The following is a 19775-nucleotide window of genomic DNA, read 5'->3' on the forward strand; positions in this document are numbered from 1 at the left end:
GAGGTGTTGGCTTTAGGGATGATCAGTGAGATACACCTGCTGGAGCGCGTGCTACGGATGGGTGTTGCCATCGTAACCAGTGAACTGAGATAAGGCGGAGCTTTACCTAGCATGGACTTGTAGATGACCTGGAGCCAGTGGGTCTGGCGACGAATATGAAGCGAGGGCCAGCCGACTAGAGCATACAAGTCGCAGTGGTGGGTGGTATAAGGTGCTTTAGTGACAAAACGGATGGCACTGTGATAAACTGCATCCAGTTTGCTGAGTAGAGTGTTGGAAGCAATTTTGTAGATGACATCGCCGAAGTCGAGGATCGGTAGGATAGTCAGTTTTACTAGGCTAAGTTTGGCGGCGTGAGTGAAGGAGGCTTTGTTGCGGAATAGAAAGCCGACTCTTGATTTGATTTTCAATTGGAGATGTTTGATATGGGTCTGGAAGGAGAGTTTAGAGTCTAGCCAGACACCTAGGTACTTATAGATGTCCACATATTCAAGGTCGGAACCATCCAGGGTGGTGATGCTGGTCAGGCATGCGGGTGCAGGCAGCGAACGGTTGAAAAGCATGCATTTGGTTTTACTAGCGTTTAAGAGCAGTTGGAGGCCACGGAAGGAGTGCTGTATGGCATTGAAGCTCGTTTGGAGGTTAGATAGCACAGTGTCCAAGGACGGGCCGGAAGTATATAGAATGGTGTCGTCTGCGTAGAGGTGGATCAGGGAATCGCCCGCAGCATGAGAAACATCATTGATATATACAGAGAAAAGAGTCGGCCCGAGAATTGAACCCTGTGGCACCCCCATAGAGACTGCCAGAGGACCGGACAGCATGCCCTCCGATTTGACACACTGAACTCTGTCTGCAAAGTAATTGGTGAACCAGGCAAGGCAGTCATCCGAAAAACCGAGGCTACTGAGTCTGCCGATAAGAATACGGTGATTGACAGAGTCGAAAGCCTTGGCAAGGTCTATGAAGACGGCTGCACAGTACTGTCTTTTATCGATGGCGGTTATGATATCGTTTAGTACCTTGAGCGTGGCTGAGGTACACCCGTGACCGGCTCGGAAACCAGATTGCACAGCGGAGAAGGTACGGTGGGATTCAAGATGGTCAGTGACCTGTTTGTTGACTTGGCTTTCGAAGACCTTAGATAGGCAGGGCAGGATGGATATAGGTCTGTAACAGTTTGGGTCCATGGTGTCGCCCCCTTTGAAGAGGGGGATGACTGCGGCAGCTTTCCAATCCTTGGGGATCTCAGACGATATGAAAGAGAGGTTGAACAGGCTGGTAATAGGGGTTGCGACAATGGCGGCGGATAGTTTCAGGAATAGAGGGTCCAGATTGTCAAGCCCAGCTGATTTGTACGGGTCCAGGTTTTGCAGCTCTTTCAGAACATCTGCTATCTGGATTTGGGTAAAGGAGAACCTGGAGAGGCTTGGGCGAGTAGCTGCGGGGGGGGGGGGGGGGGAGCTGTTGGCCGAGGTTGGAGTAGCCAGGCGGAAGGCATGGCCAGCCGTTGAGAAATGAAGAGGATTTCCCCGAGGTTGCTGTTGATGCGTAGTTATTGGGGTCAAATTTGTCTCCACTTTTGTAGATTGGGGTGATCAGTTCTTGCTTCCAAATATTGGGGTTAGATGCCAGAGCTAAGGATGATGTTAAGTATAGCCAATTGGAGTTTGTTGTCTGTATATTTTATAATTTCATTGAGGATACCATCAATCAACACCAATGGTCTTTTTGGGTTGGAGGGTTTGTATTTTGTCCTGTAGTTCATTCAATGTAATTGGAGAATCCAGTGGGTTCTGTATCATGTATATGTTTTTTCTCTTTATTCTTTGTTATAGGACCAAAACGATTGGAGAAGCGGTTTACTCATACATCTCCATTTTGGTTAGATAATTCTTCGTGTTGTTTTTTGTTTAGTGTTTTCCAATTTTCCCAGAAGTGGTTAGAGTCTATGGATTCTTCATTTACATTGAGCTGATTTCTGACGTGCTGTTCCTTCTTTTTCCATAGTGTATTTCTATATTGTTTTTGTGATTCACCATAGTGAAGGCGTAGACTAAGGTTTTCTGGGTCTCTATGTTTTTGGTTGGATATGTTTCTCAATTTCTTTCTTAGGTTTTTGCATTCTTCATCAAACAATTTGTCATTGTTGTTAATTTTCTTCTGTGTTCTGTTTCCTCATAGTTTTTTGGTATGTTTCCACACTACATTCCTTCCATCTATAGCATGTTTTTATATTATTCAGTTCCTTTGGCTTTGATGCCTCATGATTGAGTATTGCTCTGTTCAAGTAGACTGTGATTTTGCTGTGGTCTGATAGGGGTGTCAGTGGGTTGACTGTGAACGCTCTGAGAGACTCTGGGTTGAGGTCAGTGATAAAGTAGTCTACAGTACTACTGCCAAGAGATGACCTACCATAGGAGTCCCCTCAAAGCCTACCAATGACTATGTACATACTAGAGGTCGACCAATTATTGGAGGACCAAAAAAGCCGATACCGATTAATTGGACGATTTTTATTTATTTATTTGTAATAATGACAAGTACAACAATAGTGAATAAACACTTATTTTAACTTAATATGATACATCAATAAAATCTATTTAGCCTCAAGTAAATAATGAAACATGTTCAATTTGGTTTAAATAATGCAAAAACAAAGTGTTGGAGAAGAAAGTAAAAGTGCAATATGTGCTATGTAAGAAAGCTAACTTTTCAGTTCCTTGCTCAGAACATGAGAACATATGAAAGCTGGGGGTTCCTTTTAACATGAGTCTTCAATATTCCCAGGTAAGACGTTTTAGGTTGTAGTTATTATAGGACTATTTCCCTCTATACCATTTGTATTTCATTAACCTTTGACTATTAGATCTTCTTATAGGCACTTTAGTATTGCCAGTGTAATAGTATTGCTTCCATCCCTCTCCTCGCTCCTCCCTGGGCTCGAACCAGCAACACAACGACAACAGCCACCATCGAAGCAGTGTTACCCATGCAGAGCAAGGGGAACAACTACTAGAAGGATCAGAGCGAGTGAGGTTTGAAACGCTATTAGCGCGCGCTAACTAGCCAGCCATTTCACTTTGGTTACACCAGCCTCATCTCGGGAGTTGATAGGCTTGAAGTCATAAACAGCGCAATGCTTAACGCACAACGAAGAGCTGCTGGCAAAACGCACAAAAGTGCTGTTTGAATGAATATTTACGCGCCTGCTACTGCCTACCACCGCTCAGTCAGATACTTAGATACTTGTATGCTTGTATACTCAGTCAGATTAGTATCTAGTAATATCATCAACCATGTGTAGTTAACTAGTGATTATGATTTATTGTTTTTTATAAGATAAGTTTAATGCTAGCTAGCAACTTACCTTGGCTTACTGCATTCGCGTAACAGGCAGTCTCCTTGTGGGGTGCAACGAGAGAGAGGCAGGTCGTTATTGCGTTGGACTAGTTAACTGTAAGGTTGCAAGATTGGTTCCCCCGAGCTGACATGGTGAAAATCTGTCGTTCTGCCCCTGAACGAAGCAGTTAACCCACCGTTCCTAGGCCGTCATTGAAAATAAGAATGTGTTCTTAACTGACTTGCCTAGTTAAATAAAGGTATAATAAAAAATTAAAAGAATTCGGCAAATCGGCGCCCAAAAATACCGATTTCCGACTGTTATGAAAACTTGAAATCGTCCGTAATTAATCGGCCATTCCGATTAATCGGTCGACCTCTAGTACATACCCAGTGTGAGACAGAGCTGCAGGAGTTGTGACACATTTTTATTGGTTATGTTGTTGTAGTTGTGCCTAGGGGGGCATATGTGGGAGGGAATGCTTTCGCCCTCTCTCTCTATCTTGCCCTGTGTCTCTCTCACCCTATCTCTATCCTACGACCCATTGCTCTTTTTATAATCTATTTCTCTCTACCTGCCCCTCTCTGGGTACAGCATTGGTTTTGTGTGCTGCTTTTTGATAGAGAGTGTTATCATAGAGTTTTCCCCAGAGGCGCAACCATTGACACTTCCGGGAACTCGTTGCGAAGCAGACTCGACAGACCAGACCGGAGTTTGCAGGTCAATGGGAGAAGTGAAAAATGTGTCCGTAGTTGTTAATTTTGTCGAAATCAAATGGCAGTAGATTGGAGCCAATGTCTTAAGTAGCTGAACCAGTCATTACTACAACATCGTGAACGTGACAAACTGGCATGTACATTTTTTTTCTCCAAAACAACGGAGTGCCAGCCTGCACATGCGCAGTTCAGCGCAACATGACCGTTAGACCTAATGATGTGTTTCTGCACATGCTAGCCAATGTCACCAGGACATCGCCTACAAGTGTGATCAGGGATTTCTATTGGAGAAGCAGTTTTTGCATATCTTCATTCTGTACTATCTTTGGTGTTATGTTGGTATACACTAGGCAACATATTGTTTTAGGAAGGGTGTTTGCTCTGTCACATGAATACACATCTTTGTTTAGGGTACTCTATCACTATAAGAGGAACCTTACTAAATCAAGTAAAAAAGTATGGAAGCTACAATCTATCTGCAAAAAAATAATGTATACATTTTTCTCCTAAAGGTTTGAGTCCCTTCCCCCTAACCCCGACCCCATCATGGCCCACCGGTCCCAGAGTTCGGACATCGGGGACAACCCCCTGGACCCTAACTTCCTGCCCCCCCACTACAGAGAAGAATACCGTCTCGCCATTGATGCTCTGGTGGAGACAGACCTACAGGTACAGGAGCAATGTGTGTGTATATGTGTGTGTGTGGCGTGCATGCCTGTGTGTGTGTATGTGTGTGTGTGTGTGTGTGTGTGTGTGTGTGTGTGTGTGTGTGTGTGTGTGTGTGTGTGTGTGTGTGTGTGTGTGTGTGTTTGTGTGTGAACTCAGTGTGTGTACTCTCTCTCCAGGGCTACTATGAATTTATTCAGAAAGCAGATGTGGTCAACTTTCTCTGTCAACCGGAAATCGAACACATCAAGACCACGATCCAGACACCCAACCAGGCCCCGACCTCGAACATACCGGAGCTGCCCTATCATGAGGTAGCGTTAATAATGATATTATTGAAGTGAGAAGATAAGTATTTATGACAGTCTGAGCTACATGAAGGCATCATAGTAAAAATTAGTGTTTTCAGGTGACAGGAGTCTGCAAATTATTTGATTGAGTGATTAATTAATTGATGTCACTAAAATAGAGGTGGAGACATTGTATACTATTGTATACTATTGTCAAAACTACCAGTCAAAAGTACGTGCACGTTCATTAGAGTTACCAGCCTCAGAAATGGCAGAGTTCCATGTGTTATTTCATAGTTTTGATGTCTTCATTATTCTACAATGTAGAAAATAGTAAAATAAAGAAAACCCCTTGGATGAGTAGGTGTTCTAAAGCTTTTGACCGGTAGTGTATATTCATGTTTTCCTGTTGTCATAGTGTAAATATAGTTAACAGCCTGCTCGGTTTCCCCCAGGCAGACGCCGACGGCTCGTCTGACACCTACTGGCCGATGCACTCTGACACAGCAGCCCCGGGGTTGGACCTGGGCTGGCCCCTCCAGGCGCACAGCTTTATCGGCCCCACCGAGGTCACGACCCTGGTCAACCCCAGCGAGCCCGACATGCCAAGCATCAAGGAGCAGGCCAGACGACTCATCAAGAATGCACAGCACGTAAGTGGAGGGGCGGGGAGAAGGGATGTACATTCACACAGACTCACACACAGCACTTACAGAGGCACATACACACACACACCTGTTCTGGTCTAAGTGGTGTAAAGGGGAAGTGTACCGTATGTCAAATGACATTGTATTGGTCACATGCGCCGAACACAACAGGTGTTGACATTGCTGTGAAAGGCGATGTAACGGATTTCCTCCTTTTCGTCTGAAGAGGTGTAGCAAGGATCGGACGCAGCGTGGTAAGTGGCCATGTTTTAATAGAAAAGACTGAACATGACACAAATACAAAATAACAAAGTGAACTGGCAACGAAACAGTCCTGTGTGGCACAAACAGACACAGGAAACAATCACCCACAAAATACCCAAAGAACATGGCTGCCTAAATATGGTTCCCAATCAGAGACAACGATAAACACCTGCCTCTAATTGAGAACCAATCTAGACAACCATAGACCTACATAAACACCAAGATGGAAACAACCCCATAAATCTACAAAAACCCCTAGACAGTACAAACACCCTATAATAGACAAAAACACATATATCACCCATGTCACACCCTGACCTAACCAAAATGACCAAAATAATAAGAAAAACAAAGAATACTAAGGTCAGGGCGTGACAGGCGAGCCTATTCCAAACAATTCAGAGTTAAAAAGTATGAAAAATATTTGCAAAAAAGCAGCTAGTCAAGCTGCTCTCAATGAGGATTTGAGGGCCCATGCCAAATCTTTTCAGCCTCCTGAGGGGGAAGAGGCGTTGTCGTGCCCTCTTCACCACTGTGTTAGGGTGTTTGGACCATGATGATAGGTCCTTAGTGATGTCGACACCGAGGAACTTGAAGCTCTCGACTTGCTCCACTACAGCCCCGTCGATGTTAATGTGGGCGCGCTCAGCCCTCTGTTTCCTTTAGTCCGCGATAAGCTCCTTTGTCTTGCCCACATACACTACCGGTCAAAAGTTTTAGAACACCTACTCATTAGCCGTAGGCTAGCAGTCTTGACTAGCAGGCTACAGGTGAGTCACAGTGCTGCTGCTGACTAAACTACAGCCAGCCTTTGATCCAGTGGGCAGGGCTATAACGTAACTGGTTACTATGGTTACCTATAGCTCTAGGTGCGTGTGGAAGTTTACAAAACACATGCACACTCATCAGACAGCTAATCACCACACTATAGGCTACAAAACAACCCATCCACTCACCCACACACCCAGATGCACACCCACATTTTAATAGACGCTCTTATCCAGAGCGACTTACACCTCTACCCTCTCGCATCTTCTTTGGAGGACAAAGGTTTTTTGTTACATAAACATTTTACACACATTTTACATACAGTACCAGTCAAAAGTTTGGACACACCTACTCATTCAAGGGTTTTTCTTTATTTTTTTTACTATTTTCTACATTGTAGAATAATAGTGAAGACATCAAAACTATGAAATAACACATGGAATCATGAAGTAACCAAGTATTAAACAAATCAAAATATATTTGATATTTGATATTCTTCAAATAGCCACCCTTTGCCTTGATGACAGCTTTGCACAATCTTGCCATTTTCTCAACCAGGAATGCTTTTCCAACAGTCTTGAATGAGTTCCCACATATGCTGAGCACTTGTTGGCTGCTTTTCCTTCACTCTGCGGTCCGACCCATCCCAAACCATCTCAATTTGATTGAGGTCAGGGGATTGTGGAGGCCAGGTCATCTGATAAAGCAATCCATCACTCTCCTTGGTAAAATAGTACTTACACAGGCTGGAGGTGTGTGGGTCATTGTCCTGTTGAAAAACAAATGATAGTCCCACTAAGCCCAAACCAGATGGGATGGCGTATCGCTGCAGAATGCTGTGGTAGCCATCCATGCTGGTTAAGTGTGCCCTGAATTCTAAATAAATCATAGACAGTGTCATCAGCAAAGCACCCCCACACCATAACACCCCCTCCTCCATGCTTTACGGTGGGAATTACACATGCAGAGTTTACCCATACCGCGTCTCACAAAAACACGGCTGTTGGAACCAAAAATCGCAGATTTGGACTCCAGACCAAAGGACACATTTTCACCGGTCTAATGTCCATTGCTTGTGTTTCTTGGCCCAAGCAAGTCTCTTCTTCTTATTGGTGTCCTTTAGTAGTGGTTTCTTTGCAGCAATTCGACCATGAATGCCTGATTCACACAGTCTCCTCTGAACAGTTGATCTTGAGGTGTCTGTTAATTGAACTTTATGCAGCATTTATTTGGGATGCCATTTCTGAGGCTGGTAACTCTAATGAACGTATCCTCTGCAGCAAAGGGGATTCTGGGTCTTCCAATCCTCAGGAGAGACAGTTTCATCATAGCGCTTGATGGTTTTTGCGACTGCACTTGAAGAAACTTTCAAACCTCTTGAAATGTTCCGTATTGACGGACCTTCATGTCTTAAAGTAATGATGGACTGTCGTTTCTCTTTGCTTATTTGAGTTGTTCTTGCCATAATATGGACTTTTTTTTACCAAATAGGGCTATCTTCTGTATACCAACTCTACTATATGTTACAACACAACTGATTGGCTCAAACGCAATAAGAAGGAAATAAATTCCACGAATCAACTTTTAAGAAGTTATACCTGTTAATTGAAATGCATTCCAGGTGGCTACCTCATGAAGCTGGTTGAGAGAATGCCAAGAGTGTGCAAAGCTGTCAAGGCAAAGGGTGGCTCTTTGAAGAATATCAAATATATTTTGATTTGTTTAATAATTTTTTGGTTACTACATGATTCCATATGTGTTATGTCTTCACTATTCTACAATGTAGAAAATAGTAAAAATAAAGAAAAACCCTTGAATGAGTAGATGTTCTAAAAATGTTGACTGGTAGTGTATGTTTCAGCGGTGAGGGGTGGAGTTCAACTGACAGTTACAGATTCCCAGACCCAGGCCTTCTCACCCCAGTCCACCCAGCAACACACCGTTAACACGATAGCATTCCCATCCTGTTGAATATCTATTATTTTTATTTTTTACTCAGTCACTATCCCTCAGACAGGGATCCACTGTTGCAGATAGAGTTATGTTAATGATTATTTGTCAGTTATGGACGCTGTTGTCTTAAACTCTGCCAGTCAGTCTGCCCCCCTCTGCTTTGCCCTGCTTATCCACCACACCCTGTCTCTGAACATGAATGACTTGCACTCAGCTCAACCAAAATAATACAATTACTTTTCTGTGTGTGTGTGTGCCTAAATGTCAACAGGGTTGACAAACCTGTTAATCAGACTGGCCATGTCTCTGTTACTGTCCTCCCCCTCTTTCTGTGTGTGTGTGTGTTTCATGTCCAACTAAATGAAATAATCCTAAACCTGATGTGATATTTTCTAGTTTCTTATTGGTTAATGTGATATTTCCCCCTCTCTCATTGGGCGTTGCTAGGTCATCGCTGTGGTGATGGACATGTTTACAGATGTGGATCTGTTTTCTGACTTGCTGGATGCCGCGGCGCGTCAAGTCCCCGTATACATTCTATTGGACGAACAGAATGCCCATCACTTCGTCTCCATGGTGATCAACTGTAAGGTCAACTTGGACCTTGTCCACGTGAGTCTCTATGTTTTTGGCCTAGATTGAACTATTTTAAGCGGGGTGTGCAGGGGTTTGATCCATCCCAGCACTAGCACAAACAGCACAGGGCTAAAAAAATAACAGTAGTTATTAATAGTTTGAAAAACACATGGTTTGAGCCGACAGTCTAACAGATAGTATTCCAGTGTTTCTGTGTTGACTGGCAGCAGGCCACTGTCTCATAGCAGTAAGGTCATTTATTTACCTACATATTTACATGATGTCTAACTGACTACAACTGAGCTTGGTTACATAAATCTCAACAGAGTGGACAAACTGGTTCGATTCACCCTTAGAACTCACTAAAGAATAACATCATTCATTAACCCCTTGTGACTCTTAATAACTATTTTGTGTGTGCGTGTGTGTGTTGCAGATGATGCGTGTGCGGACGGTGGCGGGAGTGACCTATTTCTGTCGGACAGGGAAGTCATTTAAAGGACAGGTGAAAAACCGCTTTCTATTGGCTGACTGCAGGGCCGTGCTCAGTGGAAACTACAGGTGAACATAGAAATATAACAGATTTCAACACTCAACTATAGTTGAGCATCGAAACACACCAGATAGAACAGATATCAGATTCTTCTTTAGTCGCAGAAGTTAACTTGTCATATCCTGTTTCCTGTAGTTTCATGTGGTCCTATGAGAAGCTGCATCGCTGCATCGCTCATCTCTTCCTGGGAGAACTGGTCACCACCTTCGACGAGGAGTTCCGCATCCTGTTCGCTCAATCACAGCCCCTCACTGTTGACCACGCCCTAGTGCCTTTCTCCTCTGACAGCAGCAGCAGCAGTTACTATGGTAACCAGTTTGGCTTGAAGCGGACCCAGTCCCTGCGAAACCCTCTGGGTTTCCAACGACACACCCCCGAACTTCCGGCCTACCCTTTCGGAGGAGGAGATTCCGAGCGCTCTGCGTTCCGAAGAGATGACATGTTCCGACATACCATAGACCCAGGAGGACTGAATCTTGGGAAGTTTGCAGTGTCACAGCAGTTCAGGATGCAGCAGAGCCGCTCCATGGTCTCCAGGTGGGATGGTGCACGTATATTTATGTAAAACTAGATTTTATGTAGAACCCTATAATTCATTACTTTGGCTGTAGGAGAACCCTTTTCGGTTCCAGGTAGAACCTTTTTTGGTTACAGGTAGAACCCTTTTTGGTTCCATGAGGCAATCACTGTGGAAGGGGTTCTACATGGAACCCAAAGGGGTTTTTCAAAGGGTTCTCCTATGGGGACAGCCAAAGAACCCTTTTCTAAGAGTGTATACTTGGAATAGAGTACCAAAGTCAATCATAAGTATTCAACCGATTTCTGGGGAACTTCACCCATAAACAGGTAACTTATTGTATAACATTTTTTATGTGTCCTCTGTTACCATTTTAAAGGGTTTTGTTTGTGTTTCCTGTGTTTCCAGGCAGATGGAGATAAGCGCCAGTGACTATAAGAGGCACAGCTACACAGAGGGAACCCAGGAGAGCTACTCCTCGTCCAGACAGTACATGAAGCACAGAGTTATGAACAACCTGGATGAGACAGAGCAGCACTACCACAGGTACTAGTTAGTTAGTTCATTTGTTAGTTAGTTAGTTTATGTTGTCTTTGTCAGCTTGACTTAATATTGTGATCAGGTCAGGCAAAACTCTTGGCCCTAGTTATAATCTTTTAAAAAATGATCTGTGATACGTAAAGCATGTTGGGTTTTTATGATCGTTATTCTGATGATGCTGATGAGGATGATGATTCTGCTGCTGATGATGATTTATGAACATGTTTGTATTGCAGGGAGCAGAGCCAGTCCAGCCACTACTACCAGGGTGGTGAGGGACCTGGGTTAGGACCTGGGTCGGGGCTAGAAGGACCTGGCTCAGGTCATGGACACTACGACAGGCTGAGGAACAGACCAGCACTGGACCAGTACTCTGACTCAGGCTACCCTTATGAGGAACCTCCTGGTCCAGAGGGTTACGGCAGAGACTACTTCTCCTCTGAGGACCTGAAACATGACCCGGGGCATCCACCAGCAGGGGGAAGGTACGTGGTAGAGACAGTCCACTGGACTGGAGAATAATCAGTAATGTCTGTTCATTGTTGACTGCTCCCACTAGAGTTCTTAAATTAAACTTTTAGTGATACGCACACAATGTTTCAATAAGGTTAATGTGTAGGTATCAACCACGACCCTCAAAATGTGTCTATACTAATGTAACACCTTCTCTTTTGTCTAGGTACGGAGGTGGCAGTGGCCACAAAAGGCCGACGGTGGGCCAGCCCTATGCCTGCCTGTCGTCCCCCACCCATCCGCACCCCCCAGAGAAGCAGGTGTTCCCCGTCCCAGCGGAGGCAGACCACGACCAGGACCCCAACGTCAGACAGGGCCTCCGCAGCTGGAGGATCAACTCCTACCTCAGCGCCTACGGGGACACAGGAGAGGAGGGGCTGCCCCAACCTCTGGGCCCTGATGCTTTCCAAGACCCTGAGTCTGATGGGAAATCGTACGCCCATGAGGCAAGAGAGCCTCCGAATGTCCCCTCCAAGCCTAGACCGGATATCCGACCGCTGCACTACAGCAAGCCCTTCATGCCTGAGAGCATGGGGAAGGACAGGGCTGACCGATGGACCACAGAGTGGGAGAGAGAGAGAGAGAAAGAGCGGGTGGTGGGGGGGAGGGAGGTGGGGGCAGACGTGGAGATGCCGTCGTCGAGGGAGGCTCCGGGGGAGGTCTCGATCTCCAAACACGAGACGGTCCGGATGCGGGTCAACCCGATGCTCCAGAGGAGTTCCCGGCTGCGCTCCTCCCTCATCTTTTCCTCCTCCAAGACGGAGACCCACATGGGAGGCCTGGGCATGAAGGTCTTTATTACCTTTCATATCATCTGAGTTTTTTTTAACATTGAATTACAACCTTGCTTTGAAATGTGCCATACGAATAAAGTTTAATTTGATTTGATGCAGGTGGCCAACGAGGAGGACGAGAATTCCGACTCGCTCCGCACCACCTCCATCGTCCAACAGATCCTGGAGAAGCGACGCTCCTTGACCCGGGAACCCTTTGAGTGGAGGAAGAAGGCAGAGGAGAACGAGAGAGAGAAGGAGAAAGAAGAGAAAGAGAAAGAAAAGAAAGAGGCTTGGTTGAAAGAGGAGGCTGAGCCAAAGAAAGAGCCCCCCAAAGTAACCTCAGCCAGCAGAGAGGTGTCTAAGAACCCCCTGGCCGAGGTGGAGACCACGAAAGACACCCCAGCATCTGCAGATCCCCCCAAACCCCAGTCATTTAACATGAACAACCCTTCCAATAGACTGCAGTACTTCATGGAGCTGGCTGCTAAGAGGAACGCATCTAAAGAGGCTGTGATAAAAGAACCTCCTCAGAAGAATCCAGACCTTCCAGACACTCCTTCCTCCAGCACGACCGCCATCACCTCGGTCCCCAAAGTCCCCTCATTTTTCGTGACTGCTCCAGAGCCTGCCCCAAAGAAACCACAAGTCGCAGCCACACCAGAGCTAAAATGTAAACCTCAAACCTCAAGTTTGAAAATCTCAGAGCCTGCCGCTTCTACCACAGCTCAGAGAAAAGACAGCAGCTCGGAGTCACAGAGGAAAGAGAAAGAGCCCGGTAAGATTCTAAAGCCATTCCCTTCTCCGAAGATCTTCAAGAGGGACACTCTGAAGCCGTTCAAGAGCTCCAACCCACGCCACGTCTCCTGTGATGAGGAAATGCTAACAACGGACGCCACAGACGCGGAGAAAAGCGAGCTGAAGAAGTCTCGCTCCAAAAGCTCGTCCAGTATGTCACAGACCGAGTCTAAGGAGGGGCTCCACAAGAACCTGGGCTCCAACACCTCCCTCAACACCCTGGGAGGGGAGGGAAAGGCCGACACTAAGCCCCTAGACTTCCTCAAGAAGCAGACCCAAAGACTCAAAGGTATGTTGTACTGTCTGTGTGTCTGTCACGGATTGTTACGTCCATGTTTACTGGGTTTTAATTTTAAAAATGTAATTGCTGTGCTCATGATGTATACAGCAAATTCCCTTCGGAGCAATAAAGGTTTTAATGAATTAATTTGTTAAATTATTAATTAAAACATTCATTCATTCAAAGGTTTCCTGGGACCCAAGGACAAGAAGAGCTCCGGTGGTGCGACATCGGCATCCAACGGAGACGAAAAGACCATGAGAACTGTGCCGGAAAGCTCAGAGGAGCCTGTGATCGCCGCTAAAAACCTGAGCTCCACCGCCGACGCTAAAGCCACAGACTATGCCACCTCCGCAGCCAATCACAAAGCTGCGTCCAAAACGACAGGTCTGTCACGGTACCAGAGCTCCAGTGGCTCAGTTCTGTTCAGTAGCAACCTGAGAGACGACACCAAGGTCATCCTGGAACAGATCTCTGCCAACAGCCAGAAGAACCGTCTGGAGCGAGGAGGAGGAGAGGAGGCTGGAGGGGAGAAGGACGTAGACGTAGCAGGGGAGAAAGGAGGGCTGGAGAGGGAGCCAACGCTTAAAAAGAACCGCTTCCAGAGGCCCCAGGCCAACCCTCAGGAGAGAGATAGCCTCCTGAAGAGGATCGAGAGCATGAGGAAGGACAAGAAGGTCTACAGCCGCTTTGAGGTACTCTACCGTAGCAGACAGGAGGTTTGCAGGGAGGAGGAAGGCTACAGGAGAGGGAAAAGAGAGGAGGAGTTAGAGGGAGAGGAGGAGGATAGGGGGAGTGTAGAGAGGAGTAAATACACACCTTTACTGGTTATGTCCAGGAGGTAAAATAATATATTAACAATAATAATATATGACATTTAGCAGACCCTTGACTAAATAGAAGAGACATTTACATGTTATGAATTATAGCCCTTAATGTGAAATATATATTTGATGCTGCTATTTAAAGATGTGACACAACATTTTATTTATTTTGTTTCCCGATACTTTGATAAGGATTTGCAACAAAAACTGTTTAGGATATTTGTACATAGTGCACAGACTCAGTGAGTTTTAATTTTGTGGATATGATGTCATAGGGACATTAGTTTGGCTCTTAATTAAGTTACCACTGAAGTTACCATTAAAACCATGTGAACAATGAAGCACATTAGTACCTAAAGAGATCTTTCACACTGAAAGCTGATACTAAGGGGGAGGAGGGGGTGATGAGTGGAGAGGAGAGGTAGGGATGAGTGGAGAGGAGAGGTAGGGATGACAGGAGAAAATGGAGGATGAGGGAGAGGGGAGCATGAGGGAGGGAAAGGGGGAGTATGAGAGAGTGAATCAGATCGTATTCCACTCACTGTCATTCCTGATGTTCTGTTAACAGATGGGGAATAACCTGGGATAACTAAAGATGGCTGAGGAACATATTGACTGGAAGCTGAGTGTGTGTGTGTGGAGGACGTGCAAACACACACCAACATGCACACACACACATTGTTCACATTCAGCAATATATGTGCCAAACACATCATCAGAAGACCAGAGAGAGAGGGAGAACACACTGAACACAAGAACAGCAGATACCTCCTGTGACTTCAGACTGCAGTCTTCGGATGATCAGACGATACTGTACTAAACCTTTAAAAGACTGACTATGAAACATGAGATGAAACTGTACCCATATAAGGCAAGCGTTGTCTGGTTGGTTTTTGCCTTATATGGACTTCATGGGACAACTTTTCACCGATTCACCACAACCCTTCGTCCACGCCTAGAGTGAGAGAGAGTGTATGTGTGAGAGAAAGTGTGTGTTGTGTGTGCATGTTTTACTGCAAGAAAGCAACTGAACACATGCCCAGCCATCAAACATGCCTGTACAGAACAGCACACTCCCTGTGCCAGTCGTATGTATGTGTGTGTGTCTGTGTGTGTGGAAACTGGTAATGCTGAAAGTATGTCTGGGTTTACACTGTGCCAATGGAGCGCCACGTCTCGTCAAACCCAGAGAACTATTATTAACCAGTCTCCACACTAAAGACAGCAGAGAGGGAGAGAGAGAAAATGATAGAGGGAGAGAGGAAAAATACAGATGAACCCAGCTAGCACATTTGGTTCCTTGGAAGTTGTGGGAATGTACGTTTTTTGTTTTCCATTGGTTCTCGGAACAAAGCTATATGTTTCCTGACTGGTAAAACTGAACATCTTTTAAACATTCTAAGAACGGAAGTGAACATTTTGCCTGTTCTGAGAACATTTTTAAGTTGCAGGGAGGTTCTGAGAACGTTTTACTGTGCTTCCTTGAAGGTTTTTAAGTTGCAGGGAGGTTCTGAGAACGTTTTTACTGTGCTTCCCTGAAGGTTTTTAAGTTGCAGGGAGGTTCTGAGAACGTTTTACTGTGCTTCCCTGAAGGTTTTTAAGTTGCAGGGAGGTTTATGAGAACATTTTACTGTGGTTCCCTGAAGGTTTTCTTGGGAGGTTTTATTAATGTTTTGTGAACGGAAATGATTAATTATTTGAAGGTAATTAAATAACGTTCTGAGAACATGTTTCAATCATGCAAACACATGTATTTTCTTTATTGTGGTATGGCGTCAGTGAGATTCAAACCTATGATCTTATGTTCTCTAGCCATGAGGTTTAAAATACTTTTGTTGATGCTGAATGTATACGTTTTTAAATAACATTCTTAGAATGATCTTTGAAAGCTATTAATGTTTTATTGTGTTTTTTATGGAAAGTTTTCTTAATGTTCTTAGAGCATGACTTTAAATATAACAATGAGGAAACCTGCAGACAACTTTACACTTAAGCACTGAAATTCCACCTAAGAAACATATGGTTCTCAGAACCTTATGTGCTAGCTGGGTATCCTGCACCATTCCCAGACCTTTGTTTGAAGGTTGAATGCAAAATAACCCTAGGACAACCACACTCTCACCAAGCTCTAAGAAACATATGGTTCTCAGAATGTTATGTGCTAGCTGGGAAAGGAGATGGAAAGAGATGGACCAACAGGGTAAGATAATTAGATACTGTGTATATGGCTTGCAGGTCTTTACAATTTTGTATTTATTAATTAAATCACCAGTACCTTAGAAGAAAAGTTGAGATTGAGACTGCTTCGTTGCAGCCCTGTGTGGATGCAGGTACCTGGAAAACGTAGTGAGTTGGATAGACAAAACAAAACCTTCACCTAATCCGGTCAAGTCAGGTCAGACATCTTTGATGAAGAAACGTAGGGAAGAAGGAAGGAAGGATGCATTTCTAAAATGTTGTATTTTATACAAGAGTATAAAAACTTTCACGCCTTGAGTCTGTCAGTTTGTCTCTGTCCACTACACCAGAAGTGGTAAGAACATTTCCAAGTACATGAACACACTCTGTAAAAATACTTAGTGAGGGAATAGAGTTATGAATAATTAATGCCAGTATTGTGTTCGAGTCCACCTAAAGCGTGACTGTTTCAAGATTTAGACCGTAGCAAATCGAGTCCTTCTCAAGACCGAGACGTTTATTTAACTAGGCAAGTCAGTTAAGAAAAAAATCTTATTTACAATGACGGCCCACCCCGGCCAAACCCGGACGACGCTGGGCCAATTGTGTGCCGTACTATGGGACTCCCAATTATGGCCGGATGTGATACAGCCTTGATTCATACCAGGGACTGTAGTCACGCCTCTTGCACTGAGATGCAGTGCCTTAGACCGCTGCGCCACTCGGGAGCCAAGACCGAGACCAGGAGGGAGACAAGGGGTTCCGAGACTAAGTCAAGCCAATGATAGTAATTTTGTCAAATCATCTCTAGCTGTGAATAGTCACAGAAAAAACGATATGAGGGGGAAAAGTCTGTCACTCACCCACTCCATGACATCCTCCTAGCAGCTAACTAACGTTAGGCTCCATATTTTTAGCATGATACGCTAGGCTATAGCCACGTTATGACTGACTAGTTAGATTCTATTGACATTCTCAGTCTTAGTTACATTTGTCAGTTCTTGTCCAGAATATTGAGTCATTGAAACTGAAACGGTGCATCCCGAATGGAGGCAGCAAACAATGTACCAGGCCAGCTGTGATTTACAACCTGATAGCAATATTTTTTGAACAACCAAGAAATGTTTTGCTGAATTACATTAATCATGCATTGAACTGCATCATGGAACGTTGAGTCAAATGTAACCTATTTTTAAAACCTCTTATACAGTTGGTTTTGTAGCATCAAGTGGGAATTTTATATTTTTTACTGATATTATGATTGTCTGTTTGTAGTTAAAACTAGTGATGCACCAGTATGACATTTTTGGCCATACCGATATCCAATATCTTTCTTGACAAAAAACCTGATACCGATAACTAATATTTAAAATTGTAGCTGCTTTTTAAGCATTCTAGTACAGTTAAATGGTTAACACACACACACACATGGACGCAGCAAGAGGCGTCACTACAGTCCCTGGTTCGATTCCAGGCTGTATCACATCCAGCCGTGATTGGGAATCCCATAGGGCGGCGCACAATTGGCTCAGCGTCGTCCGGGCCGTCATTGTAAAAAAATATTTGTTCTTAACTGACTTGCCTAGTTAAATAAAGGTTACAGACTCACACACACACCACACTGACCAAAAAGTTATTCTGTTGACATTTACGTATGTCCCCATTATCAGTAAAACATCATCAAAAACTATTTATTTAACTTACTTAGTGTGCTGTTTCCTTGTTCATTTGTTCAGTAATTTCATTCTCAACCAGGATTTCTATGGAACACGTTTGGGTCTTTGCGTGTCAAAAAAGATACAGGTCAAATAACAGTATTTGATGTGTCAAATAAGCTTGTTGACCAATCAGGACCTGAATGTGACTGCACGTCACATAATAATTTAACGCATTCATAATGTTTTACGTAGTTATTACACATTGATTACACTATCACTCGTATTTCATATGTCACAATAACTAAATCGATACGTATGCTATGATGCTGGTAAAGTTGTCTGGTGCTGGTTATAAAAAAAGCTAGCTAGCTCATGGATGCAAAAAAATCTTCCCCAAAAACATAGCAAAACGACAAAATCTATTTCAGTAAGCTATAACTATAGAGCTAGGTGTCATCATCTCAAATAACCCTAATTTATAAGACAGTTCTTATAGCTAAAGCTAGCTACCCCAGAAGGTCGAACAAATTAACGTTATGCTTTATTACCAACGCGGTATTGTAAACACATCGCTCATGGCCGGTGTACTTTTTTGTACAGCTTTGACAGTGCTACTGTATCTTTTTTGACACGCAAAGACCCAAACGGTGTTCCATAGTATGTATGTCGTGAAGCTAATAGCAGTGACGCTATTACTGTGTAACTCCGGTAGGGCAACATCTGAAAAATAACGCACTTGGTAGTGTGTACAGGTGCTCGACCAGTCGGCAAATTGTCAAGGGCAATGAATTCCATCATCTTGGCTTTAATGGATTTCGCCTTTGAGTTGTCTCGCTGAAATGTTCTTACTCTTTCAAATGACTGCTCGACTTGTTGACTGCTCGATCCACACAGCAGACATTGTGGGCTAGGTTAGGAATGCTGTGTTGCATGTGTAGCGCAAAATTTTACGTGGTGTAATTACGTCATTACCTACGTTATATAAGTATGCACGGTAGCTTTGACACTGGTTTTTAACATCACCATTAAACTAGATATCGGGCGACACCGATGTTGCCATTTTTTGCTAATATCGTCCGATTCCGATATGTTCACCGATATATCGTGCATCCCTAGTTAAAACGCTGTCCTTTTCACTTTTAACTTTAGGTCACCGGTTACTTTGTTTGCTAAACGTGAAATGTTTTTTGCAATGGGAAGTAATACTTGTACATTTTGATTGGGAAATGCCTTATGGTTGTGTTTTTGTATTCTTATGATTGGGACCAACTGGCTTATTATGTCTGAGTTTATGGACTGCTTATCCTTTAACATCATGCTGTGTGGGACTGCTGTCTTTCCATGCAGTGGTGTCTGGAGAAGCGGGTATACTCTAATTTTGCCCAAAAGTTCCCAAATGGCCCACCCAGCGAAGGAAAGGCACCCTGTGTGAAAATACATTTTCAGATGTTCACTCTCAAAATCACACTTTTTTTTTAAAGAAAAAATACCAAATTGTGACGGTCTAAGGCCACAACAATGCTAAAACCACATCAATCTGATTAGGTGGGCCTGTCAGGGCCTGGCTCCACAGTGGGTGGGCCTCTGTCCACCCAGGCCCATCCATGTCTACACCCCGGATGCAGCACATGATGACAAATAGCCTTCTAACCAACAATAAGGACTTAACTTTTTCAATACCTGGTTTGCGTACCCATTGTTAACTTAGTTATCATTTACTGGTAGATATCATAAGTTAAAATGTCTCCTACCCTGCCGGCTATGGATGTCAAAACTAGTTGAGAGCTGCACACTCTTGCTGCCTGCAGATAATATTCAGCTGAAACTAGGCTATGTGTGTGGAACGCATGTGACTGTATTTCACGCGCTTTGCGATTGTGTAGGCTACTTTGTGCATGATTTCTCTATTATGCTACAT

At 44.1% G+C, this 19775-nt stretch overlaps 1 protein-coding gene across 1 annotated transcript in view; it reads left to right on the top strand.

Moving 5' to 3' along the window:
* Positions 1 to 16517, top strand: part of sack1hb (scaffolding CK1 anchoring protein Hb) — a 29968-nt gene extending 13451 nt beyond the window's left edge. Inside the window, exons 2-13 of the mRNA XM_021572455.3 lie at positions 4572 to 4728; positions 4905 to 5039; positions 5471 to 5668; positions 9095 to 9259; positions 9660 to 9784; positions 9912 to 10313; positions 10702 to 10839; positions 11070 to 11318; positions 11513 to 12137; positions 12240 to 13206; positions 13384 to 13892; positions 14590 to 16517. Coding sequence (XP_021428130.3) covers positions 4606 to 4728; positions 4905 to 5039; positions 5471 to 5668; positions 9095 to 9259; positions 9660 to 9784; positions 9912 to 10313; positions 10702 to 10839; positions 11070 to 11318; positions 11513 to 12137; positions 12240 to 13206; positions 13384 to 13892; positions 14590 to 14610 — 3657 coding nt within the window. The 5' untranslated portion in view covers positions 4572 to 4605 and the 3' untranslated portion in view covers positions 14611 to 16517. The remainder of the gene's footprint in view (positions 1 to 4571; positions 4729 to 4904; positions 5040 to 5470; positions 5669 to 9094; positions 9260 to 9659; positions 9785 to 9911; positions 10314 to 10701; positions 10840 to 11069; positions 11319 to 11512; positions 12138 to 12239; positions 13207 to 13383; positions 13893 to 14589) is intronic.
* Positions 16518 to 19775: the final 3258 nt, after the last annotated feature.

Source organism: Oncorhynchus mykiss, chromosome 18, assembly GCF_057628025.1.
Source record: "Oncorhynchus mykiss isolate SJ-2025 chromosome 18, ASM5762802v1, whole genome shotgun sequence".
Classification (NCBI taxonomy): domain Eukaryota; kingdom Metazoa; phylum Chordata; class Actinopteri; order Salmoniformes; family Salmonidae; genus Oncorhynchus; species Oncorhynchus mykiss.